Consider the following 26,545-nt stretch of genomic DNA (forward strand, 5'->3'; position numbering starts at 1 on the left):
AAATTCTGTTACGTCTGATTATCACAGAGCTCTGTGAAGGGACTGTTTGTTATGCCCATATTTTGGGAATGATTAGGAGGTGGTAAAGCTGAAATCTAAATATGGATCTTCTGGCTCCCACTTCTCTAGAATTTTAGTTATTATTCCCCAGGCTAATTCTAACTAATTACGGATTATAAATTCTGGCTACTCTGTTCATCAAGTCGGTTTTCAGCACCTGCTATGGGCCCCACTCAGTTTTCTCTGGAAAGTAAAATATAACCAACAAAGGTATGGTACACTGAGAAATGATGAAACAAATCAGTTCATCGTATTCAATATCTGCAAATATATATGTATTTTCCATCCCAAATTTGTAAATAATTTGAAAAATGACTCACCTTCCTGCCTTTTTTTTTTTTTTATAAGCTGTATCTAGTTCATTTCCTTTTTCCAAATATAAATCCCTAAAGGTTAAGAGTATTCTTATTTTTAAGGCAATATGGAACAGACAAAGTTAGCCTTTTCAGGTATTTTCATGTAGTCAGGGAAGCTCACCAAAGGAGTGGGGATAAGATGGCCCAGTGCCCTTGGGCCTTTAAAAAACATCTCATGGGGGGTAAATGCTTTGATTCCCAGCAGAGCAGGAGGTAACAAATGTGAGGCTCTCCATGGTGCTTGCCAGAAATATGTATGTTCTGTGGGACAGAACAAGGTACTTTGAAGACTGGAGAATTCATCGGCCCTGTGTTCACTTTATTGCTTTCTTCCTGTGCAGAATGTCTCTGGACCCAGAGGGAGAGGCACCGTCCAGACAGTGAGGCAAATGACAAGTTGACAAAATGGTTGTAATTCTAGAAGCTGCAGCCCTCTCCCGGTCTCTCTATGTAGGGGTGGGGATGCAGCCGAAATCTGAAACAGCTCCCAGGAGAGCAAGAAGATACTGTTACTAATGGTTGGACTGACCTGAATTCTTTCCACGTTTATTTGTGCCCGACGTTGGCATAAACATCTTAACTGCATCCACATGAACACCTCTGTTGACCAATGGTGAACTGACTAGGAGAAAGTTGGCCAAATCTCATAACTCTGCCCACCATGTGCAGGAAAAGCAGCTGATGTCGTATTAGAAAGGCCTCAGATTGACACCATAAGTGTTTCTACTTATCCAGAGATGTAATGACACCAGGTGCGAGACAGGACAGCAGAATTCGATGCCGCACTTGAGCCATGTACTTTTTATTACAGGTTTAGACATGGTATCTATTTGCGTTCATTCATGTGTCTTCTAAACAAATGGTTACCGAGCACCTGCTACTGTCCATTATCAAATGAGGAGCTGGCAGAGAGCCCCGGGCGTGTGGTCCTGCCTTCCAGTTTCATACACTCTGGTAGGGGATGTAGGCAGGCACACAGGGACTCTGAGTGATCACTGCTGAGTTACCGGTGAGCTTAGGTGCTTGGAGAGCATCAGGGGTGACTCATGCCTCTTGTGAGGGAGTGGGAGTTTCAGTGAGAAATGGAAAGGGAGGTTCAGGTTGGGCTGAAGGATGAATACAGGTTAACCAAGTGAAGTTTGCATGAGGTTCAGGGATAGGGAAGTGGGAGTTGAAACCAAGCTAAAGAGTTCCAACCCCTGCCTGGAGAAGTAAGAGAGGGAAGCTTTCAGGAACTAAGTGGCTTCCTGAGCTACCTGCAATGGGACAGGACCAGCCAGCTCCCTTCTTGCCAACTTTGTGCTGCCCTTAACTTTAATAGTCCTGGCCATGTGCTGGTCATGTGCTGACCTCTTTCTACAGGACTGGCTTCCTCCTTCCTGCCCTGTTATAAGTACTGTCATCTCCATTTACAAATATGGACACAGAGTCTGCAGGAGTTGAAGCAACTTGCTCACAGATGCACAGGAAAGAAAGCACCAGAGCCAGGTTTTAGACCAAGTCTAACTCAGAACATGAGCTCTTTAGCACCTCCCACCAGAAGTGCCCCAGCCAGAAAGAGGGAAGCCCATGAAACCCAATAACCCATATTGTGTTGTCTGAGCATCTCCCCACTCCAGCTCTGAGCCAGCTCTTTGAGGATGAGAAGCAGTGATTCTTTAGGTAGCCCTCCCATGCCTAGGATGGAGCAGGCATATTATACCTTCTCAATCAATGCTTGCCAACTGAGGGGCTGCTCTATCTCTTAACCCCCTTTCTGTCCTTCTTGTATGAGTTTGGAAGGAATTCAACAATGACATTTACACTTGGGCCTTTTCTACGTAGCTTTTCTGAGACTGAGTACGTGACTCAATAGTAGATGAACGAGTGAATGTATGAGAAATTTAGCCACTGTTAAGAGACCCTTGAAATCTTCGTATGCTACTTCGTTATGCAAGTGGCATTATAATTGCTTGAGAGGGAGAGAGTGTATCCTGCCACCAGGGAATTAAAGTCAGGCTTATGTCAGGAAAAAAGTTAGACAAACTAGATGAACAATGTAGAACTACATCTGAGATCTGGTAATGAAATAAGTGACTTACGTCTCTTTAATTGATCTATTAATACATTTCCATTTTATTGCTTTTTTAAAAGGTGAGTACCTTTTATATGAAAATTTGAAGACACCATCTAAATGAATTGGTGGCATCATTTTTGATGTGTAGAATTCAGAAGATCCTTCAAGGTTATTGTCTTAAAATAGTCCTGGATTATAGTTAGTATTTTTTTTTTTTTGTACTTGTCAGGAGGATGATGGTAATACATATGCTGTGAGTTAATAAAGCACATGGGATTTTTAATTTCACGTCCTGTCCCTACCACCAGAGAAACTTAGGTGAGTTATTGTCATGTGGACTCAGGGTTTTCTTGTTTGCTAAATGAGGATAAAACAGCTCACCTTTTAGAATTGTGAAGTGTACAAGTAATATGTAAAGGGCATCAAGTTCTTTGCCCAACATGTAGTAGATATGTAAGTGTTTGACTCCATGAGATAGGTGAGAACACATACCCTCCAGATGGTCAGCTTGTCCCAGTGCGGCATGTGCCCCATTTACGGTCATAAATAGATTATAAAAGCTTGGACGCTGAACTCAAAGATGTGGATTCACATCATGAGATGACAGCTATCACTATGACTTCTGTAACTTATTTACTCTCTCTGTGCATCCATTTTCTTCTCTTTAAAATGGAGATCATGGTTGGAGAGTTATTTTTGGGACTGACTGAGAGAAAGTGTTTAAAGCCCTTAATATGGACTCCATGCATAGTAAGTAATCAATGCCAATTTTTATCACCTACTCTTCTGATTATCCAGGGGTTGCTTTACTAGGAAGTCAGTATCACTCATTTGCTCTCACCACTGAGGCTTATTTGCAAACAGGGTTCTACTTGAGTGTTAGGAGGATGTGACCTAGCTACTCTGTGCAGAGCAGGAGTGGGGGCCCTCCCTCTAACCTCCCCCAGTGCAGGGCATGTAGGTGCGGTGAGTGGGCCGGTTTCCATGGAAGGGTAGAGGAATGGAGGAGCTACCCAGCAGGGGGTGCAAAAGGCCTTTATGGAAAAAAGAGATCTCTGGATGGAGTGGGATGAGAGGCTTCAGAGAAGTATTAGGCATTACTTTTTATTTAAGAGGCCTAACGGCACAGAGAATTTAGAAAAGCACATTTTGGAAAAGGAGATTTCCTTGGAAGGTCCGCTTTCTTCCTAGATGAGCATGTAGGCATGTAGTTGGCAGTAGGTTTCTCAGTTGCTGGCGCTCCTTTCCTAGTCCCTGTTGCCATGACCTTGAGTGGAATGGCTGGCAAACTGGACAGTATGGGCAGAGAGTTGCTGCCTAAGTCCATAACCCTTTCTAGGCTGATGCATTCCAGAGGAAGGAAATGATTCAGACTCCTTCAGATGTCATGTGTACCTGGGATGTGGGTGTAAAGAGATAGGTAAATAGTAAACAACTGAATTCAGAAATCAGTTTCCTTAAACAGTGTCATCTTCTTTAGGAATCTGAATTTGCTAGGTCATCTGCAATGGGATATCCTTCTAATACGACTTCTATTCCATTTTCTTCCCTCTCTTTATCTCTCTCGCCCCCTCTCCACTTAAAAAAATACATTTGCCTTGACCACACTGGTATCATCTATAATGAAAGATGGCTTTGACTGCTGACCATATATATACCAAGCTGTTCTCAATTCTACCTAGCAGTGTCCTGTGTGTGGCGAGCTCTCTGCAGCGTTTTCTGTGTTTAAGACATCACCTCAACAAAATCCGTTTTAGACTTTTCCTTGCCTCTCGGCTGAATTACAGTCACAGTCAATGGCCCACTTGTGTGTAGTTCAAGAAGCAATTAAGGGCTCTTTTCTTTGAACAAGCGAGGGAGGGGGTAGAGAAAAATGATCATTATTCTGATGATTCCTCTGTGTAGCTCAACAGTTCACAGATCTTTGATGCCACGAGTCTCAGCATTTAAACCCATTTCTATCACTGCCTTCTGCAGCCACTTCTGCCTGTCAGAGCGACTCCATGGAGGCCAAGGACTCGCATGTCAGTAGGTCAGAGCCACTCAATATGACGGTAGGATTGTGATTAAACACAGCTGTAACAGCTGCTTAATGATCTTCGGGATCATGATGGTATCACTGAAAATTAGAAAGCACAGTCTTTGGAGATCCCCCCAAGGAAACGTGAGGTTGCCACTGTAAGCCTTTTGTTTTATTCTGGGAGAGTTATCATAATCAGAATACGGCAGTATTTCTAGGCCTCTCCACATGAATTTTGTCCGTATCTAGCTTCTATGTTTCTAAAAGGCAGAGACTTTTATCTAACTTCTATTGCATTGGGTCTAAAACAAAGCTGAAGAGAGAAGCCACTTAAATGATTTTGTTAAGATGATCAGTGAATGCCCTCCTGGACGTGTCTCAAGAAGCATTTGGTGTGTGTGGACCAATAAACCAGGCCCTTGGGAGAGACAACTCACTATATAATCAGTGGTTCTCAGAGTGGTCCTTCGACCAACAGCCTCTGCATCACTTGGGAACAGGTTAGATGCACATGCTTCTGCCCTACCCTGGAAAACTCTGGGGCTCGGGCCCAGCAACCTGTGTACTAACAAGCTTTCCTGTAGTTCTGATGCATGCTCATGTATGAGAAGCACAGGTCTACATCCTTCCTGGCCCTTAAATGTCTCTGCAGAGGCCTCTCCTTTCTTCTGTGGAAAGGAGACTTGTAATACCAGCAAGACTAGAAGGGTGAGGACTGAACTTCCTAGAGATGAGGACAAACTTTGACATAGCCTTCCAGGGTGTCAACATGATGACTTCTGCCTTTGGATGTTTTAGGGCTGCCTGGAAGCCCAGTAGAGTTCCACAGAACCATATGGGTGAACCTGGATGTTTCTTGCCTTGAAGAGAATGTCTTCTTGCTTCTCCACTGGGTATGCATGTTGAGGAAGAGAAGGGCACTGATTTCTTGTTCAAAACCAAGGCAGCAGTGGCATGAAGAGAGAGCGCTTTAGATGTGGAAGACTTGGGTCAAGGAACTGCCCTGCTCTGGGAGCTTGGGGAGTCTGGGAAAATCCATTAACCTCACTAAATTCAGGTGGACCTGAGTTTGCTCATCTCAAAGCCAGAGCTAATTATATTTGCCCTATCTGTTTCATAGGACGTTCTGCTCAATTGAGAGACAGGTCAAGATGGGATTTTGCCCAAACTCACTCACTTCACTCAAATAGACTCCAAGATGAAGGTGCCCTACCGGCAAAAATCAGAGCTCAGTGGGGATAGAGCACTTTGTTAGTTTCTTATACAGATATATTTACATATACACATACACACACTGTAGGGCTTTTCTGGTAAGGGGTGATAAAGACAAGGCTGAATCATGTTAATCTAAGTGAGTCCTCCCATCTCCATTTTGTGGTCAGACTCCCCATCCCAATACCTACCCACCCAGCCCAGGTATGAGCAGCTGGAACCCCAAGCCTGTGACCAATGTCAGGGTGTGAAGACCAGATAAAGGCAGGAACCTGAGTTGAGTCTTCTCCATAGATGCCAGTAAAAGAGAGGGAGGTGAGCCTAGGAGGCTGTGTGAGAGGACAACAATTTTGCCATTGTGATCGTGTCCAGTGACAGCCAGGCTCTAACCCATCACATTGGGCATGCCCCCATTACAGAACCAAATTTGCATCTGCTTCTCCAACATGCAACAAAGCCAAGCTACTGTTGCCACGTTGTGGTGAAGGAGAATATACTATTTATTAGAGGGCACCAAGCAAGGAGAATGGGCAGCTCATCCTCAAAAGACCTAAACTCCCTGATGGAAGGGTTTTTAATGAAAAAGAATATGTGTGTTTATATATATATATATATGTGTGTGTGTGTGTGTGTGTGTGTATGTATATATATTACATGCCAGGCACATAACATGTTTGAAGACCATCTTAAGACTTCCTCTAATTACGATTCCACAGGCCCATCTTTTTTTACTAAATCAGAAGTGACATATTACACAGTGATAATCTATTAAGTCTCTCTTAGAACCTCCTTTCAAGGTGACTTTGAAGAGTAGAGACACTATTAAGCCTGCTTTCTGAGGTTGTTGATATATGATGGAGAGAACCACCACCCCCACCCCCAACCCGCTGCCCAATTCCTAAGGTTCTCAAACATTCTCAGCTCATGGTGTCTTTGTGTCTCAGTAATTTTTTCACTCCCTAGACCAAAAGAAATAGCAACAGTTCCATATATTAATAGTTTCAACTTACTAGTAGCAGTGTCTGCTACTGACAGAGACTATGCTACCCTTGACTTTTTAAAATATCCCATGGCTTTCCTGTGAGTTAGTTGCAGTCCCACAGCTTGGGAACCATAGCCTCTACCTCACCTGAAGCAAAGGAGAAGGGACTTCAACACTGAGAAGGACCCTACCACCTTCATGACATTTATCTGAAATAGTCCAGTAGATAATGAGAATTTTTACCCATTCCTCATGGGAAGAAAGTTAGTTTGGTGGAAAGGGGATTTTGATAAATTGTAAGCAACTGGTAGACACGATCTGTTTCTTTAAAGATATTTCAATATCATAATCAATTCCAGGTCAAGAATTCCTTTGGACCCATTTGTAAATGTGCTGCCTTTAGTTTAGTTTAGAAGCAGTGGTTTCTTTCTAGAGTAACAGAATAATTGCCTGTATCTCATGTCTATTTCCATGTCTCTATCATTCAGTGAACCTTTGACTACTTCAGGGCAGAGTCTGGAAAGAGTAGGTGCTCAATGTGTATTTTCAAATTACATTACTCTTTTTATGAATGGCTTTTAGATCAAAGTGTGTTGGCATGACTGTGGAGGTCCTGGTGGAGCCTGCTTTGCTTCCCATGATAATACCAAGCAAAGGGAATGTGGAGTCTTAGCCACTGGACCACCAGGTCTGGTGTGAAGCCACTCAGTCGTGTCTGACTGTTTGTGACCCCATGGACTGTAGCCTGCCAGGCTCTTCTATCCATGGAATTCTCCAGGCAATAATACTTCAGTGGGTTACCATTCCTTCCTCCAAGTCCCTTAATATTTGCTTTAAGTTGGATACCTGACAAATAGAGATGAGAGCTTTTCTTGGGGCTCTCCACTCATCTATTTCCCTTTATCCCCTAGGCCCAGTATCCTTTAAACTCTGTTGGGTTAAGGGAAGTTAATAGCCCTACAAGATAAACAGTGGTGCCATGGGTAGGCAGTTCATGCCATTTGAGAAATTTGAAGCACTGAGCTGTGCCTAACAGTGCTACAAGGTGGTGGGCCTAGACAACATTTAATATCCATTCCAACCCTGAGAGCATCTAGGCATCTGAGGTGTGAGCTGTTCATAATCCTACAGGGTCAGTGAGTATCTTGGTTTTAAATAACAGGAACAGTAAGGAAGCTTGTTGTGGTAAATGGTACACCTGCACAGTGCCTTCAAACTTGCCTTAGAATCAAACAAGAGTCTTTTAGCATATGAATCTCAGAAAGCTGTTCAGAGGGCCATTTATAGCATAGAAGCAATGGGGAAGACGCCATTTCCAGGTCTCTGCCAGTTGTAGTTCAGAGCACAGGTGAACTGCCTGCTCGGTTTCAACTCCTTTTCTGCAATGAGTCAGGAAAAGATGCCTTCGATGGTGGAGAGAAGTGGATCGGAAGCCATACCTTTAAAAAAGTCTTCCATTCATTTGCTGCAGAACCACTTTGGGCCTGCCTAGGTGTAGATTCCTGGAACTCCAGTGGAGTGGAAACACTGAACATGTAACATTATTCCAAGACTTTTACTATGGTCCATAACCTGTTTTGAGGACTTTATGTGTATTAACTCATTTAATCCTGAAAATAGTATTAGAACCAAAAAGAAAGATGCTGCTTCTGTGGTCTCTCAGTCCTCTCTAAGGTCATATGGTAGCCTGAGGTAGATACATAAGTTGACCCTATGTTAGTTCACAAAAATACTATTTCCAGGAGCAGAGCTCACATTATAAAGTATATACTATTGATAAGAAAGTAAAAACAATATCACTTTTTATTAATCTAAATGTGCAGAGAAAAGACCCCATTTTGTACAAAACTTCATTCAGGTTCTTTTAAGATTCAGTTCTAAATGTTAAAAGATCAGCCTTTTAGGAGGGATTTATTTGAAGGTCCTAGATGTATGTAGTTCTTGGGACGGATGATCTCTTTGTCCAGCACTTAAAGTTAAAATCTTTCTACTGTAATGATTCGTAGAGTAGTTTGAAATATGGAAATGTGAGTGATTTTGCTCCTATCACTGTGGGTATTACCCTGTGTTCTAAAATCATATCATAAAAACATAAACTTACTACTCTAATCTTGTAGGGTTATCCATGCCAGTGTCCAGTGAGGGAACTGAGAGAAGGCGGCATGATCCAGGTAATGATGTTTTTTCATGAAAAGCAAGAAATGGAAATGTTCTGGCTTTTTTTCAATAACATGTAATTTGTAATGTTCTTCCCCTCATTTATAATCCTATCTGTGTATAAACAATAATTTGCTCTTATAAACATGTACTGTAGTAAGAGTTCTGTGGGGAGCAGTTGGTGTTCGTTATCTGTGACATCACGAGCATTTAAAAAACAATAATTATAAATATCCTCTAGAGTGAAAAAAAATAGTGGAAAGAATTGGAGAGTCTGTCTAGAGACTTTCTTATTGCTCTGTTTTTGTCCTGCCTCCACCCCAATTACTTTTTTGGACTTGCTTAAGTCCTACAAAACCCAGTGTAGGTGTTACCTACTGCAAAGCTTGGAGAATGTTATGGTTTGAAGAACAGTATTTAGTAACATGACTTCTTTATATCTGAAATAAGTTGCTGTTGTTAATGTTGGCCTTCCAATTCTGAAATCCAAAGAATAAGCCGAGGTTCCTTTGCCTGACAGTAAATTGTGGTTTGTTTGCTTTCCTTTGTTTTTTAAATCCAAGGATATACCAATGGAATGAAGGTTTGTATTTCTCTGAAAGGTCTGAGTTACAGAGAAAAAGTGAATTCTAGTAGTAGAGATTAGTCTATGAAACACAAGCAAAAGGATCCGTGTATCAAAGGCATACTTCAGTTTCATAAAATTTACAGAGTGGCATTTCAACAGGAGACCATTAGATTACTAATGGGATACTTAGAAAGGAAAAGAGCAAAATTAGAGTGTAATCTGAATATATGAACTGCTTATGTCCTTAAAGTCCTATTTGTACCGTTTTTTGTAACTTGGAATGCATTCCCCTGTAGGAACTATATTTTGCTTGCTTTGGGGGCTCCCTATCTAGCTTATGAAAATCTATGTTAAGCATAATGTAGTAACATGGTTTTTTAGAAAGAGAACTGAATTAGATATCAGGTGGCTTTGGGTTTGAGTCCAGACTGGAGCACAATCTCTTTGTATGGCCTTAGGCAGGTCACCCAGGTCACTAAAACTTTCAGTGCTTTTGCACATATATAAAAAGTGAATGCTGAAACCCAGTATTGGGTATAGAGTAAACATTCAACAAATGTTTGCTGAATGAGTGAACAAATGAGTAAGCCTATATTTTATTTCTGTGGGCAGAAAAAAAATCCATCCAAAGGATGTCAGACTTTTACAGCTTCTATGGTATCACTGTGGAGATTGCAGACCAAGTACAAAATTGGAACTTCTTAAGGCCTTTCATAGCCATGTATGTAGTGTCCAGGTCACCTCTGTGTGCCTGGTGGCTGGATAGCTAACCCTGCTGTCTCCAGAGGCAAGGCCAAAGCTTCGTGAAAACCTTAACAGGTGCCCATACAAGGAGAGGAGGCGTGGCAGGGCTGTGGGGGCCGTTTGTATATTCGACTCAAGAACAAGCTGCATGTTTGCAAATCAAGGACTTTGTGTTTACTTCTCCCTTTGTGAAATGTGACAGAAGTATTAAAAATGTCTTGATTAGAAAATATATTAAATATATATTTTGATGGGAGCAATGCATTTAAGATAATGAGAAGGAAGAAAAGCACTTAAGAAAAATGAAATGCGTAGTGTTATACCCAAAAAGGAGCAAAAAGACACAAGGTTATTCTAGACTTGGAGGCAGCTCATTCTGATTTTGGGAATGGACTTTCGGTTTATTTTAATGTAACCCCTGCTTTTCAAATTATAGTCGTTTGTTCTCAAACAGGCACTGGTAGAAGCGGTTTTAAATCTATATTCTATTTCAGTAGGCATACCTTCTGAAAAACCCCTAAAATTTCAAGAGGAGCTTTTTCTTCCTTTCTTTTTCTTAAGCAATTGCTGTTTTGTGTGTGTGTGTGTGTGTGTGTGTGTGTGTGTGTGTGTGTTTTGAGCTCCAAGGGCTGACAGCTGTTCTAGTCTTGCTTGGGGATTTTTTCACAATGTGGATTAATCAATGTTATGAACTGGGTCCGTGGGGTTTTGGGAATGTAATTGGTTTCAGATGACACTTTGCTAGTCAATCTGTGAAACAGCCGAATGTTGACACAGCTGAACAATTCCAGCTGTTTCCACTCGCCCCTTCCTCTTTGCTTGGACGCTGCATCCTCTGCCTTTATTTGTGTCTGCCCTCACTCATTGTGACTTTGCTAAACTAATTTGTTATCCTTTCTGAAATTTCTTTTTGCTTTTCTCTTCTTTGGGATATCAGGGCTCCCCCTTTATTATAGCCTCCACTCAATTTTATTTTGCAAAACTTCTTTCTTGGCTTGCATAGTTTTTTAAGGAAATAGTAGTTTTACCACTTAAGTTCCCTTTTATTTGTGGTGATCCCCTAGTTTGTTTATTTAAAGGTGCAGAGCACCAATTTAGGCTTTGCACAAGTGCTTGGATTCTGTGAATATTTGGTTTCACAGTTGCTTGATCAACCTTTATTTTTAATTACAAGAGACATTTCCATTGAATAAACAATACAAACCATTAGCTTCATTCACTGCATAGTTATGTTTGCTACCATATATCCTTCTGAAACTATGAGAAAAGATTCAGGTGTCAGTATTGCTGCTAGAAAGATGCATGATTAGAAGGGAGGAATCCAAAAAGGACCGACCCTGAATTATGTACATTATATTAACAGTTTATATACTGTCAGGGGAAATGGTTTGTAAATTGCTTTCAGTGGTTTTTCATTATCAGACTAATTTCTCTTTGTTTTTTCAAGAGTACTTGTTTCTGCATCTTAGTCAGTAGGGGAAAGGCTTTAACTGTTTGGGTGCCCAATATAATTTTGTTGCTTTATAGGGTGATGGGCTGTAAATCCAGGGCTAAGTGAGCTACACTGAAGAACTGGACTGCACAGATAGGTACATACTTGAGTGTGGTCGTTCCCAAAAGCTAAGACTCTTGATGTGGGTGAGGTAATCTCATTTTTCCCAGAAAGGTCTGTATTGACTGAATGAATGACTCAGGCTTACAGGACAATGGGCAGCACTTACTCAGCCTTGCTTGCAGACTTAAATGCACAGCACAATTAAATACTCGGTAAGCCGGAGTCAAGGCTAAGATGTCAAAGAACCTGGAACAATTGAGCAATTGTCATGAGAATTTGGTGAATAAATGCAATTGACATAGCACATTTTTCCAGATATGTCCTCCTCCTACAATTGTTAATGAACATGGTATCAGAGGAAACAGTCTCAAGGGTGGAGATTATCTCAGAGACAGGAAACAATGGGTAGATAGACAATGTCATTTCTTTGAATGAAGATTATAAACAGTACAGGCCTCTAGACGCTGGTCCATTTGTTCGCTTTTATGTAATCTTGTGTGTAGTGAAACTTCTGGATGTAATAGTGAAATACTGATCTGACATGAGCCACGTGTGCAGAAAAGAAGCCAAAGAGCATCTGTATAAACAAAGCACATGGAAAAGATAACTCAAATTGCACTTGGAGGTGAGCAGCCAGAATTATAGGTGATAACCCAGTAAATGGGTTTACATGTTACTGTGGACAGTTCTCTGAAGACTGACCAAATTGTGGTTATGGTCCAAAAGGCAGGCTGGGTGTAATTGTGGAGGGTGTTGGGATCAAAATCAAAAACATGTCTCTGGCCATTTATACTAGATCTGTAGCTGGACCAATATACCTTAAGAACAACCTAACGAAGCCAAGGAAGGTTTGGGAAGGGATAAAGGAGCTAAGGGATTTTAAATATTTTGCAAGAGCAAATAGATGTATCTGATACCCTTCATCTAAGAAGTTGAGAATGGATGGGATGAAGGTTTCGAAAATGATAAAGAGGTTCAGGCAGTGCTCCCAAGTTGTTTTAAATCTTGGAAATTTGTACAGTTCCACTTCTATGCCAGGAAAGGAGATGGACAGATGGTGTTTTAGTTTTTCTTGCTACCTGATGGTGAGGTGAAGTGCACAAGTCTCAGTTTCGGTGGTGATGGTTGCTCAGCCACTTACACGGTCTCCCCAAAGCTACTCAAAATGAGTCTTAGAGTGCTTTTTGCAGAGGCATCACTCATGTCGAGAATCTGGGGAGGCTGTGAAAATGGCACATCACTGGGCTCCACAGTAGACCTGAAGAATCAGTATGGAGGGAGAGGGTCTGCATTTTTAACAAGCTCCCTAGGTGAATCTTACATACTCCAAAGTTTAAAAACCGTAAAGTTTGCACTAGGATTTTAGGCTAAGCAGGAGGTACCAGGTTACAGCACAGGTATAATGGGCTATAGCTCTCCAGTTTAATATAAAGCCAATAAGAACGGGCCATGTAAATGTGCCCTTTGTATTACCAGGTATTACAAAAATAAAGAGCTGTTCAAATATTTGGTGCTAAGAAGGTGCAGACTCAAATTACCTGGACAGCATTCCTAGGTGGAAACTGTGGCTCCAAGGAATGAGAGTTGTTTTTCTTTGTGATTTGATGTGCCTTAGTGCCTTTCCTTTCGGAATGTGATTGCATAATTGTACACAGGCACTCCCTCCCTTGAGGCAGAAGGCTAATTACATAACACAGCCAATAGGCCCCATCACACTGTCCTCTAATTATGGTTTATGAAATGTACTGAGTTGACCTTTGCCATCACAGCTGCCCTGAAGGTTGACTCCAGGATGTTATGGCTGGAAGGGGTTTGAGGCATTATCCCGCAGTAATTCTACCAAAGCTTATTCTGAACCTAGTGGAAGGCCCAATACAGAAAGGTAGTTCAGGACCAGGACTAAAGTTGACTTTCCCAGTGTTTTCCATAGTTTAACATGTAGGCCAACATGTTCTGACTTTATTTTGCAATTTCGTTGTTGTTTTGTTGTTGTTTAGGCACTAAATTGTGTCCAACTCTTTTGCCATCCCATGGACTGTGGCCCACCAGGCTCCTCTGTCCATGGGATTTCCCAGGCAAGAATACTGCAGTGGGTTGCCATTTCCTTCTCCAGGGGATTTTCACAGACCAGGGATCGAACCTACGTCTCCTGAATTGGCAGGTGTATTCTTTACCACTGAGCAACCAAAGAAGCAATACTGGCTTATTTTTTTACTGTTCTCATAGGAAACTCAGTTTGGAATCACCTAGGATTCTTAAGTTGAAAAGGTATCATTTAATGTTCCTACTCTTTTATACTCATAATAGTTAATATTTATTGATCGCATGCCATGTGCCAGACAGTGCATTAAACACTTGGTATACATTAACTGTCTCAGCCTCTCAGCAGGCCTGTGAGGGTGAAGATCCCCATTTTAAAGATGAGGCTTTTGAAACATTGAAGATTTTCCAAGGACATACAACTAGTAAATAGGAGACCAAAGATTTCAATTAGGCCAATCTGATTCCAGGTTATTTTTTTATTTTACCAAACTATTAGTTGACTATGTTGATGTACAAAAATTCTCTTTTGTACAAATACAAGGCCAGGGAACATTATCTGAATTACTCTTTACATTTATATAATACAATATAAAGTGTGCTCAACATTTACACCAGGTTCTGAATGACACAACTTTTGCATTATCAGGTTACACTGATAGAGTGTAAATACTCTATAGTATTGTCTCATGGGGCTGTGGCTGTCTTCTCCCTGTCTCCTTCCATGCCCATCTTTCTTAACAAGCTTCTTTTTTGTGAAATAAGATAACCCATGATGAAGGGAATCTCTTTTTCTGTGGAACTTGAATTTTTATTTAGGGACAATAGCAGCTCCACACATGAAGGCATTGGATACTATACTCGTTGGTCTCTAAGGGGAGCTTTGTTGTCAGCGGCGCCATTGAATGGTGTGTCATGATTGCTGGGCTTTGCGTGGCCACCCTGGTGCTCACAGATGTGTCCTGCAGGTCAGCAAGCACACCGGTGAACGTGTCTGATCTGAGTGCCCACTCCTGACCTTTTTACATTACGGTCTGTTTGTGGATCTTTGTCTTGGGTAAGATACCCAAGCTTTGTAAATTCTGTTGCTTTCAGACGATTGTGTTAAATTAGAAGAGTCCAGTATGGAAGGAGAACTCACCTGAAGTGGGATACCTTGTTTTACTTTATCACAGGCTTTTTGAAGGGAGCGTGTCCTCGGACCTTGGTAGTAAGCGTAGAAACACTCACCCTCAAGGATGGAGACTATTTCCCTGTAGACACAGAACTCCTATCCCTGCCCTACATATGAAGGAGATAAAAGGGGATGCCACTGCCATCACTCCAGGTAGCAATGCCATGGGGCCACCAAATGCACAAATACACACGTGAAATGCACCTACTGCCTGCAAATGGCTGAAGGCTGCTCATCGAAGAAGCAGTGGTCACAAACGTGCAGAGCCTTTATCCAAGCTGTTCCCTCTGCCTAAAGTGCCCTCTTGGATCTTCTCTACTGGGTTCACTCCTCCTTTTTTCAACATTCTGCTCCAGGTCTCCTCCTCTGAGACCTCTTCCCTGCCTCTATCCCGGCCAGCACAGCCCCTCCCCACTGCTCTCTGCTGACCTTGTAAGCTTTTGCAGGATGCTGGTTTAGAGTGGTTCATATTCTTAAACAGACCTGATTTTCAGGACCCCCAGAGGCCTCTCCAGGGGAACACCAGTCCAGAGAAATGCCCCTTTCCAGCCAAGGGAGCAGAAGTAATGACTTTTCTTTCTTTCACTGGTATCTGGGCCACTCGGTTGGGTATAGAGATGGGGATCATCAGCATGACTGGCTGGAAGCCACTGCATGGCTCTCCTGAGGCTTTATCACCCAAACCTCACACCTTTTCTCAGAAAGTAAAAGGGGTGCTTATTCTGATTTTAAATTCCACATGAGGTGAATCAACTGTGCAGCGCTGTCGAGAAGCGGGAAGTCCCTAAGAACAGGAGGCCTTAGGGAAATAGAACTGGATCTTGAGGAGAGGATTGAGAAAGACTCAAGAAGTGGGAAGCATTGCCCAAGGTTTGGCCAAACACAACAACAGCAGTGTTGTGTGGGCAAGTGACTTTGTCCCTGTTATTGCCATGGCGTTACTCTGGTGCCGTCTCAGGATTTAGGAACTAAGACCTAGTAAAGAGGGGACAGTGCCCTTGGTGCAGGGTGCTGGCTTCACTTCTAGTATTTCTATTTAACTCATTAACATTTATTCATTTAGTGTTGGGCTTCCCTTATAGCTCAGTTGGTAAAGAATCTGCCTGTAGTGCAGGAGACCTGGCTTCGATTCCTGGGTCGGGAAGATCCCCTGGAGAAGGAAATGGCAACTCACTCCAGTATTCTTGCCTGGATAATCCCATGGACAGAGGAGCCTGGTGGACTACAGTCCATGGAGTGACAAGAGTCAGACACGACTTAGCGACTGAACCACCACCGCCACCACCATTTATTGAGTACCAAGGTGCTGATGCACTGATGCATAATGCCTTACTCTTTGCAGTCCCTTTCTGCCCAGCAGCTAAAGCAGTAGCTTAAATTTCCTTTAAACTCTTGAAATTTAGAGAAAGGCTATGTAAATTTGAATTATTTTCAATATAAGTGGGATGAATAAATCATAAAGGGCTTATGCATAGGAAGGAACCTTAGTCAGAGAATGATACCTTAGAGTGAGGAATGAGACAAGAAGGCTGTGTACCAGGTGCCAACCACACCCAATAACAGCAACCATGCTGCCTATCCTCACACATGAGAGATATGCCTGCTACCCGCACCTTGACTTCACTTCTTGCCTTGTCCTTCAATGCCAAATTCTGGGTTGGGGGCGGAAAATAGCACCTCGTGCCTCATAAAGACTTCAGGGATACCTGCCTTTAGATTCAGGCTGGATATTGAAATTATCTAGGATGCTGGATTTTAGCCATTTTGCTTGTTTTAATAAAAAGAATTTAGGTGATATGACCACTGATGCATCCTGTTTCTCCCACAGGCTGTTGGGATGGAAAAGTGGAAACCCCAGAGACAGAGTCCCCGCTTTCCCTGAGCAGCTGAGCAGTCTGACCAAGGGAGGTGATGGCAACTGGGGATGGGATTTCCTCATTTCCTCCCCTCCTGTGGGTCTCAGGGTCTCCACACTGCCTCCTGTCCTGAGGTGGAGGGGAAGGCCCTTGTCAAGTGCCTGCTGTTAGGGTGGGTTGTCATGGCAGCCACTTGGGACAGGGCCAGGGAGAAGGGGCTCCTACAGTGCATTGACGTAGACAGAGCACCATGGGGAGGGGAAGTGGGCCAGGAGAACAGTGAGACAGGGGTGTGGATGCCAGAGGACCAGCATGATTATCACGTGCTCACTTGACACAGCGTGATGCCAGCTATGGTGGGGGGAGAGCCTGGGAAAGGTGAAATTTGCCTCTCTCTGCAAGGAATTAGTTTACAGTCTCTTCACTCACCAAGTAGTAATGGGGTACCTCTCTGGAGCTATACTCTGCAATAGGTGATTCGGATTAATCAGATAATAATACAGGCATCTGCCTCCATGGAACTAATCATTGGGTGGCACTTATCAGAAGGGCATTGTTGTTTTTTTTCAAATGCAGAAGGGTTTTTGATCCATCTTTTATATTTTATGGACTGGTTTATTGAATGTAACCAAATCCCCTTCTCTTGATTAGAGTTATTGGCTGCTCAAACGAGAGCTTTGTGTCTACTTTAATTTTTCTCTTCGATACCATCTGTCCTTGGCTCAGCTTTTCGACTGATCCCTATTAAGTTAAGTGAAAATCGCTCAGTCGTGTCTGACTCTTTGCGACCCTGTGGACTATACAGTCCATGGAATTCTCCAGGCCAGATTACTGGAGTGGGTAGCCTTTCCCTTCTCTAGAGGATCTTCCTAACTTAGGGATCGAACCCAGGTCTCCCGCATTGCAGGCGGATTCTTTAGCAGCTGAGCCACAAGGGAAGCCCTATTAGGGGACAGGTAAAGAAAATTGCGATGAAGAATCTTTTATTATATGCCATAGGTAGTAGGTGGAGAAGGCAATGGCACCCCACTCCAGTATTCTTGCCTGGAGAATCCCAGGGATAGGGGGAGCCTGGTGGGCTGCCGTCTATGGGGTCGCACAGAATCGGACATGGCTGAAGCGACTTAGCAGCAGCAGCAGCAGCATAGGTAGTAGGAAATCCTGAGCTCTGATTTTCCTATGAAGGAAAGGTTTCTGTTGATAGAAATCAGAATAACATATCTCAAAGCAGATATTGAATGGAGTAAGGAAGGTAACTGCAAACTTCCGTTCCTCCAGACACAAACATGCAATTGCTCATACAATGGTCTTGTAGTAAATAGGCACATTTGAATAACTCTTTGGTGGGTTTCTGTGGTAGCTCAGTGGTAAAGAATCCGCCTGCCTATGCAGGAGTCATAGGTTCAGTTTCTGATCTGGGAAGATTCCACATGCTGAGGAAAAACTAAGCCTGTGAACCACAACTACTGAGCCTGTGCTGTAGAGCCCGGGAGCCACAACTACTGAGCCCACACGCTGCCCTCGAGCCTGTGCTCTGCAACAGGAGAAGCCACCACGATGAGAAGCCCACACACGACTAGAGAATAGCCCCCTGCTTGCTGCAACTAGAGAAAAGCCTGCACGGCAATGAAGGCCCACCACAGCCAAAAATAAATAAATTAATAAAAATGAATAACTCTTTGGTAGGCAGGGAATCAGAAAGTGAACTAGCCTTCAAAGCCATGAGAAATAGGATTTATAGCTGAGTAAGCATCACTCTGAGGTATGCAGTGAGCATCTTCTGAGGTCCAGTGGTTCAGGTGGCCAGCATTTTAAGTGTTTCCTTCCATAGGCATGAATCTTGGTTGTTCTGAGTTCCTTAAAACAACTAGATTATCTTTCTCTTCCTGCTGCCAAGATGCAGGCACCCTTGAGGTTCAGTTACTGGCTTTTTCATCTCCTCTGTGTTCTTCCAGGAGAAGGGTGTGTCCTGATAGCCAGAATATTCATCTGCACCTTAGAAAACAAAGGATGCCCCTGATAGACATTAGGAGGGAAGATGCAGGAGTAACTGGATATTTCTAGTCAGGAGAAGGCCCATAGTTATGAAAGAAGTCAGAGACAGCCTCTCTATCCCCAATGTCACCATTAGTCATGGCTGGGGAAATGCTTCGTCACTACAAACTCACCTGATTTTTGACAACTTCATCATTCTCCAAAACAGAGTCTCCTGTACTTGCTAGTATTTGTTGAACATCTGAACTCTTTTGTGTCAGATATTGTGCTTCCAAAACTTGGAACAGATGAAGGCAAGTAACATGCAGGCTTTGTCCTTGTCTAGATTATTGTCTAATGGACAACACTGACTAATGATAATGCAAGGTGTTTTATCTGGTTAAAATACAAAGTGATAGACCTGGAAGCCAGGGCCCAGTGACCATGAACTCTGTGTTTCGATGCTGTCATTATTCTTCTGGTCTCCTCGGTGTAATCACCCAGTTACCCACAATTTTGTCCTCTCTTCCCAGTCTCACCCTTTGATATTCTATTCGTCTGCAACCTTCCTGACTTTCCTAAAATCATCCACCTGGCTCTCTTCTGCCACTGCCTGAAACAGGGCCTTTCTCCCACTTACCTACATCATGTTCCCTGTTTCCTGCCCATGGACCAACTCCGTTCACATCCATCCCAGACCTGGCAGCAAGAGTAATGTGCCTTCAGACATGTCCTTCCTCCTGAACTTGCGTCTCCTGCACATTTAGCCATTCAGCAAACAGTTAAGAGGTGCTGAGAAGCCCTGGAAACGCCCTGTGGCTTTGGGAATGAACTCTGAACCTTAGCCCAACCTCCTGTCTGGTTCACGTGCCTGTCTGACCTTCATCTCCCCTCTCTAAACACGGACCCTCCAGGTAATGCTTTCTCCTTCCTCATACCTTGTCCTCTCCTCTGTTCTTGCTGTTTCCTACCAGGGCGCCAGATCCACGCCCCCACGGCCCCCCCACCACAGCCTACCCACTGCCCCAGCCATGGTCCAGTTGAAGTTCTCCTCTGTGAGGCCTCCCTGACTGCTCTAGCCATAAGGGGGCAGAATTGAAAAACAGGAAACACACTATCCAGTCAGGAACAAACCACACTCATGGAAGAAGTGCCCTTGAAACCCTTAGTACCTAAATCTGTGACTGAATCTCTCCTTAAACTTTGTTCAGAACTAATCAAGCATCCTTCAAGTTTCCCCATCCATGGTGGTCTATTTTAACTAGTGTTTTGGTTTGATCCATGAATGAAGAGAGAAATTCTCAGAACTGTAGAGTCCCAAATGTCTATTATTAGCCTAATGACTGCTCTGTCAGTAATGGATCCTGAAGGTGACCTTGTACAAAGATCAATATCTTGTGTGTGGTTTCTTCTCCTGTGTTTCTGGTATTAAGGAAAGTGACAGGGGAGAGAAACTGGAGGTTTCTACATGTGTGTGTAGAAAAGTTTTAGAACTTTTTTTGGTTTTAGAAAAGGCAGAGGAACCAGAGATCAAATTGCCAACATCCATTGGATCATGGAAAAAGCAAGAGAGTTCCAGAAAAACATCTATTTCTGCTTTATTGACTTTGCCAAAGCCTTTGACTGTGTGGATCACAATAAGCTGTGGAAAATTCTGAAAGAGATGGGAATACCAGACCACCTGATCTGCCTCTTGAGAAATCTGTATGCAGGTCAGGAAGCAACAGTTAGAACTGGACATGGAACAACAGACTGGTTCCAAATAGGAAAAGGAGTATGTCAAGGCTGTATATTGTCACCCTGCTTATTTAACTTATATACAGAGTACATCATGAGAAACGCTGGACTGGAAGAAACACAAGCTGGAATCAAGATTGCTGGGAGAAATATCAATAACCTCAGATATGCAGATGACATCACCACCACCCTTATGGCAGAAAGTGAAGAGGAACTAAAAAGCCTCTTGATGAAAGTGAAAGTGGAGAGTGAAAAAGTTGGCTCAAAGCTCAACATTCAGAAAACGAAGATCATGGCATCCGGTCCTATCACTTCATGGGAAATAGATGGGGAAACAGTGGAAACAGTGTCAGACTTTATTTTTTTGGTCTCCAAAATCACTGCAGATCGTGACTGCAGCCATGAAATTAAAAGACGCTTGCTCCTTGGAAGGAAAGTTATGACCAATCTAGATAGCATATTCAAAAGCAGAGACATTACTTTGCCAACAAAGGTTCATCTAGTCAAGGCTATGGTTTTTCCTGTGGTCATGTATGGATGTGAGAGTTGGACTGTGAAGAAGGCTGAGCACCGAAGCATTGATGCTTTTGAACTGTGGTGTTGGAGAAGACTCTTGAGAGTCCCTTGGACTGCAAGGAGATCCAACCAGTCCATTCTGAAGGAGATCAACCCTAGGATTTCTTTGGAGGGAATGATGCTAAAGCTGAAACTCCAGTACTTTGGCCACCTCGTGCGAAGAGCTGACTCATTGGAAAAGACTCTGATGCTGGGAGGGATTGGGGGCAGGAGGAGAAGGGGATGCCAGAGGATGAGATGGCTGGATGGCATCACTGACTCGATGGATGTGAGTCTGAGTGAACTCCAGGAGTTGGTGATGGACAGGGAGGCCTGGCGTGCTGTGATTCATGGGGTCGCAAAGAGTCGGACACGACCGAGCGACTGAACTGAACTGAACACGTGTGTGACTCACTGTGGCCCTTAGACGCTAACTATGGGGATGCAAGCACATGGGCATCTTAGAGATGAGCATAATTATTTGTTCTTTCATTATTATATGACAGTGTTATGAGCTGATTCCGGATTTCATGTGCTTTCAGTTTTAAAATGCTTTTTGACATCTGAAGAAATGCTGAAGGCACTTGCCTTCCCAACAGAAAATACTAAACATGGTCATTCTGAAAACTGCCAGCAGAAAGATTAAGGTGGAGTGTGTAGGGGTTTGAAGTCACGTGTCCATGTATTTCTGTATTTGGGGGCTTGGCGGTCAGAAATAATGTTCTTTGTCTTTCATCCTGTCTTTCCCTTTTTTACCTAAATGTTAAAAAGCCAGGCATAATGAAGTGCATAAGATTGAAGTAGAAGTGGGTTGAAATACCTTCCTTTTGTGTGGAGGATCCGGCAAACTTGCTTAGGCTTCCTTCCTTTCTGCTTTGCGCCTGTCGAGACTAAGGAGACGTGGCAGCCAGAGATACCCTTGGGTGTTCAGGGAGATGGTTGGAGGCGGGCGCCTTTGATGTGCTCACCTACCAAAAATGTCACCTCACCACTGCTTCTGTTGTTTCACATTCAATGTGAAAGATTTCACTAAAAGGTTAATTTCCAGTCTTGTCAAGTATAGATTATTAAAGGCATTGTTGCTTTTTTGTGACATACCTGGAAAAGTCAGGGGGCACAAGGGAAGGCAGATGGAAAGGTGGAGCAGGCCAAGTACTGTCAGAAGCCCTCTGGATGCCCACGTCAGGGGACCTTTATCTCCACCCAGCAGAAGTAGTGATTGATGACTCTCTTGCAGAAGGAAACTGGAGGGGTGACTGCCTTTCTTCATGGTTGTTGTTCGTTGTTCAATCACTAAGTCCTGTCCAACTCTTTGCAGTCCCGTGGACTGCAGCACACTGGTCTTCCCAATCCTTTACTATCTCCTGGAGTTTGTTCAAACTCATGTCCATTGAAGCGGTGATGTCATCCAACCATCTCATCCTCTGTCACCCCCTTCTCCTCCTGCCCTTAATCTTTCCTAGCTTCAGGGTCTTTTCCAGTGAGTCAGCTCTTTGCATCCCGTGGCCAAAATATTGGAGCTTCAGCATCAGTCCTTTCAATGAGTATTAAGGATTGGTTTCCTTTTGGATTAACTGCTTTGATTGCCTTGCTGTCCAAGGGACTCTCAAAAGTCTTCTGCTGCTGCTGCTTCTAAGTTGTTTCAGTCGTGTCCGACTCTGTCCGGCCCCATAGATGGCAGCCCGCCAGGCTCCCCTGTCCCTGGGATTCTCCAGGCAAGAATACTGGAGTGGGTTGCTGTTTCTTTCTCCAATGCGTGAAAGTGAAGTCGCTCAGTCGTGTCCGACTCTTAGTGACCCCATGGACTGCAGCCCACCAGGCTCCTCCATCCATGGGATTTTCCAGGCAAGAGTACTGGAGTGGAGTGCCATTGCCTTCTCCGAAAGTCTTCTCCAGCACCACAATTCAAAAGCACTGATTCTTCGGCATTCAGCCTTCTTTATGGTCCAACTCTCACATCTGTAGATGACTACTGGAAAAACCGTAGCTTGACTAGACAGACCTTTGCTGGAAAAGTGATGTCTCTGCTTTTTAATACACTGTCTAGGTTCATCATAGATTTAGGCCTAATCTCTTATAGGACTGGTTTTGGTAACTGTTTGTCATTCTTTGTCTTTACTCTGGGGGACAGATTGCCCATATTTAAAAAAAAAAAAAGATTTTTATGTTTCTATTTGTTTTGATTTCTAGGACCATGTTTAAATGACAAAAACACCAGATTGAAAGACGGTCCATCTGGTATCTTTGGCTTTCAGAAAAGCCAGTCTGAATCACATCATAGTTGATCCAATGGCTGGAAAACACATATTTACTCAAAATATGGTTAATTCAATGTCTCTGAGTAATCCTAGATTTTGTTGTCTTGGATGGATCAGGCTTTAATTTCTCCCCTTCTTGTCTCCAGTTTGAGAGTCATTGTGAATGAAGAAAGGAACATGGGATTCAGAGAGACCCAGATAGAAGTTCTGGCTTTTCTATGTGAGACCTTTTGCCCTTGGGCAAGACACTTAGTTTCTCTGAACCTTGTTTTCTTCATTTGATACAAGGTTGTTGATACCTACTATAGTATTTAGGCTAAATCAGAAAACTCAGATAAAAGTGTCTAATGTAGGAGCCAGCCACTTAGTAGTTTACTGTCCAAAACTGGCCTCCGTTTTCTTGATTAGTTCTTTTATTTTTCTGCTTTCCTTCTTAGTATTTTTCTTTTCCTTTACTTTTTTTCCAAAGATAGTAGTAGTACATGAATCTTTTAATGCAATTAAGTTGGTAACATTAATTGAATATTTGTTGTTATAAACAGTATGATTTTCTGAAACATTGTATTTGAAGTACACTTTTTAATAATAGTGCAGTTACCTTGAACTTGAAGTTTGGAGTTAGGGCTTCCATAAAGGAATACTCCCTGTCAAGAGGTATTTACTTTACTAGACACAGAAGGGAGGAAGAATGCCCTGATGTTAATTATTTAAAGCCACTTTTTCTAAAAAACATTTCCCAAACCCAAATGATTCTATTTGTTACCTATAGACATTAGCAGTGCTATTCTACACTGTCATTGACATGGTTCTAAAAATACAGGAGGGGACATTTTGATGGGTGGTGGTATTTCAGGATGATCAAACTTTTCTGCCTGTGTACTTTATTTAAATTTTGTTTTTAAACACCAGCTAGAATCTTTGAGGCAGCCTTTTTCTTTCTGAATTTATTTTTTTGTGGTGGACCTAATAATGGCCTAGCAGATGACCTGAATATCTGAAAACACCTGAAGAAGCCAAAACACCTGCACAAATTGCCCGGGACGAGGTAGGGGAGTAAGCAGACAAAAACACGTGCTTCGGGAAATGAAGTGATTTTCTGCTGAATAGCATTAGGTGCTCTTTAAACAGAAGCTGCAAAATAAATATTAATCCTCACAGTGGCCCTAGCCACTCAGGGAAGCCATGCTTGCTTCAGGAACTGCTCTCAGGAACAATGAAGGAAAATCTGAATGAAAACCAACCCAGAAAACATACTAAAACCCACCATATTAAACTTCACTACAGAAAGGGTAAATTCAGGTTCCCAATATTTAATTTTTTTTTGCTTTTTTTTAAATTAATTTTTATTGGATTACAGTTGCTTTTACAACGTCGTGTTAGTTTCTGCTATACAGCAAAATGAATCAGCTGTCTGTATACATATATCCACTCTTTTTTGACTTTCGAGTTTTTAAAAAGAGAACTGGGAAGGAGCAGAGAAAGCTTAGGATGATCAGGGTGGCATAGCCAACTGAATGAACTCAGACAAAGTGCAAGACCATGAAGACTGTGTCTTTTGTGTGTATGTGTGTGTTTTCAAAATTGAAGTATAGTTGATTTCTCAAAGAGCTGGACACAACTGGAGTAACTTAGCACAATGCACATAGTTGACTTACAGTGCTTCACATATACAACAAAGTTTTTCAGTTGTATATAACAATCTGAAAAAAAAATTATTATTTTTCAGATTTTTTTCCATTTTAGGTTATTACAAGATATGGACTATATAGTTCCCTGTTCTAAGGACCACAACTTATATGGAAGAAAGTTCATGGGAAAGTCAATCATTACTTTAACAGTACAGCCCAGAGACTTTGGCCTTTTTCATAAACAGTGCGTTGTTTGATGGTATCATTTTCCCATACTTCAAGTTTCTCAAAAATAGAGTATTTAAAATAATTACTGATAAATATATTAACACTCAGTGGAGGGACTTTATTGGAACACTGAGTATTGATTGGAGTCTAATTCAGAAGGGCAGCTGTTTGTTTCTTTGTTTTTAAGACTTGATTGAACTTGTTACAGTGTCGCTTTTGTTTTGTTTCAGTTTTTTGGCCATGAAGCATGTGGGCTCTTAGTTTCCTGATGGGGTATGGAATCCATACCCTCTGCACTGGAAGGCTAAGTCTTGACCACTAGACCACTAGGGAAGTCCCAGGGCAGCTGTTTCTTAAGTCTTGGTGGGATGAGAAAGACAAGGTCTGGGGGTTCTCATCGTGATCCTGGGGCCCTAGCCTTGTCCACATTACCCTTCATTTCCCTCTCTGTGAGGAGATGCTAGGTATCGTTTGAGGCATTTCAGAAATAGAATATGGCCGTGCCAGGTGATGAAAGTAGACTCTTCTGTGTCTAAGGGAGCATAGTTGTTTAGAAAGCAGAAGTTCTTTTCAATTGTTTTCAGGGACTCCAAGAGACAACCCACCCCAGTATTCTTGTTTGGAAAATTCCATGGGCAGAGGAGCCTGGTAGGCTCAGTCCATAGGGTCGCAAAGAGTCGTGCACAACTCAGCACACACGTGTGCACACACAAGGAGACAGCATAGCTGGTGGCTGTTCTTTGCTTCCTGCGTTGCTCTTTCTGTTCCTCACCTGATAATAATACATGTCCTCTTGTCTTCAGGGGAAACTATATACATGTAAAAGCAACAATTAATTATGAGGATGCTAAGTCTGTCCTAAACCTTGCCATTTGTTCATCACCACCCCTTTTGCTTTTTTTGCCTTCATGCTCAACCCAAGCAGGTTTGCTTGCAACAAAACTGCAGATTTCCAAGTCACACCTACCACCCAGCAGCTTTGGGATAAAAATGTCATGTAGTCTATTTTACTTTGAAAGGATTCCTTTTAAAGAAATAATTTTGCAGGAAACAGAACAACTCAAGTAGGATGTTCCCTACTCTCCCTTTTCTATAATTTTGTAGAAGGAAATCTTCCCCAAGGATGCAGTAGGTATATTATGCTTTGGGAGTGTTGAGGGCACAAATGGGATTTAAGCACGCTCCACTGTCGTGCAGACTGCGGAGTGCCTTGAAGGAGCACATTTGTCTGAACACATGCCTGACTCTTATTCTACTTGTTTTCTGGCTACAAAAATAACCATCAGCTGTGTTGTCTCCCCATAGCCCTTCCAGAAGGGAGAAGCAAGAATTTTGTTTCCGAGAGCCATTCTCAAAGGCGGTACATCCAGCTTTGTTGAAGGGGC

At 42.6% G+C, this 26,545-nt stretch overlaps 1 protein-coding gene across 2 annotated transcripts in view; it reads left to right on the forward strand.

Moving 5' to 3' along the window:
* The window catches only part of RORA (RAR related orphan receptor A), an 809,830-nt gene that overhangs the window by 154,015 nt on the left and 629,270 nt on the right, over window positions 1-26,545 (forward strand). For both annotated transcript variants that reach the window (XM_061431124.1, XM_061431123.1), the window contains exon 2: window positions 8,804-8,857. In XM_061431124.1, the coding sequence (XP_061287108.1) occupies window positions 8,804-8,857 (54 nt within the window). The remainder of the gene's footprint in view (window positions 1-8,803; window positions 8,858-26,545) is intronic.

The sequence above is a fragment of the Bos javanicus genome, chromosome 10 (assembly GCF_032452875.1).
Source record: "Bos javanicus breed banteng chromosome 10, ARS-OSU_banteng_1.0, whole genome shotgun sequence".
Taxonomy (NCBI): domain Eukaryota; kingdom Metazoa; phylum Chordata; class Mammalia; order Artiodactyla; family Bovidae; genus Bos; species Bos javanicus.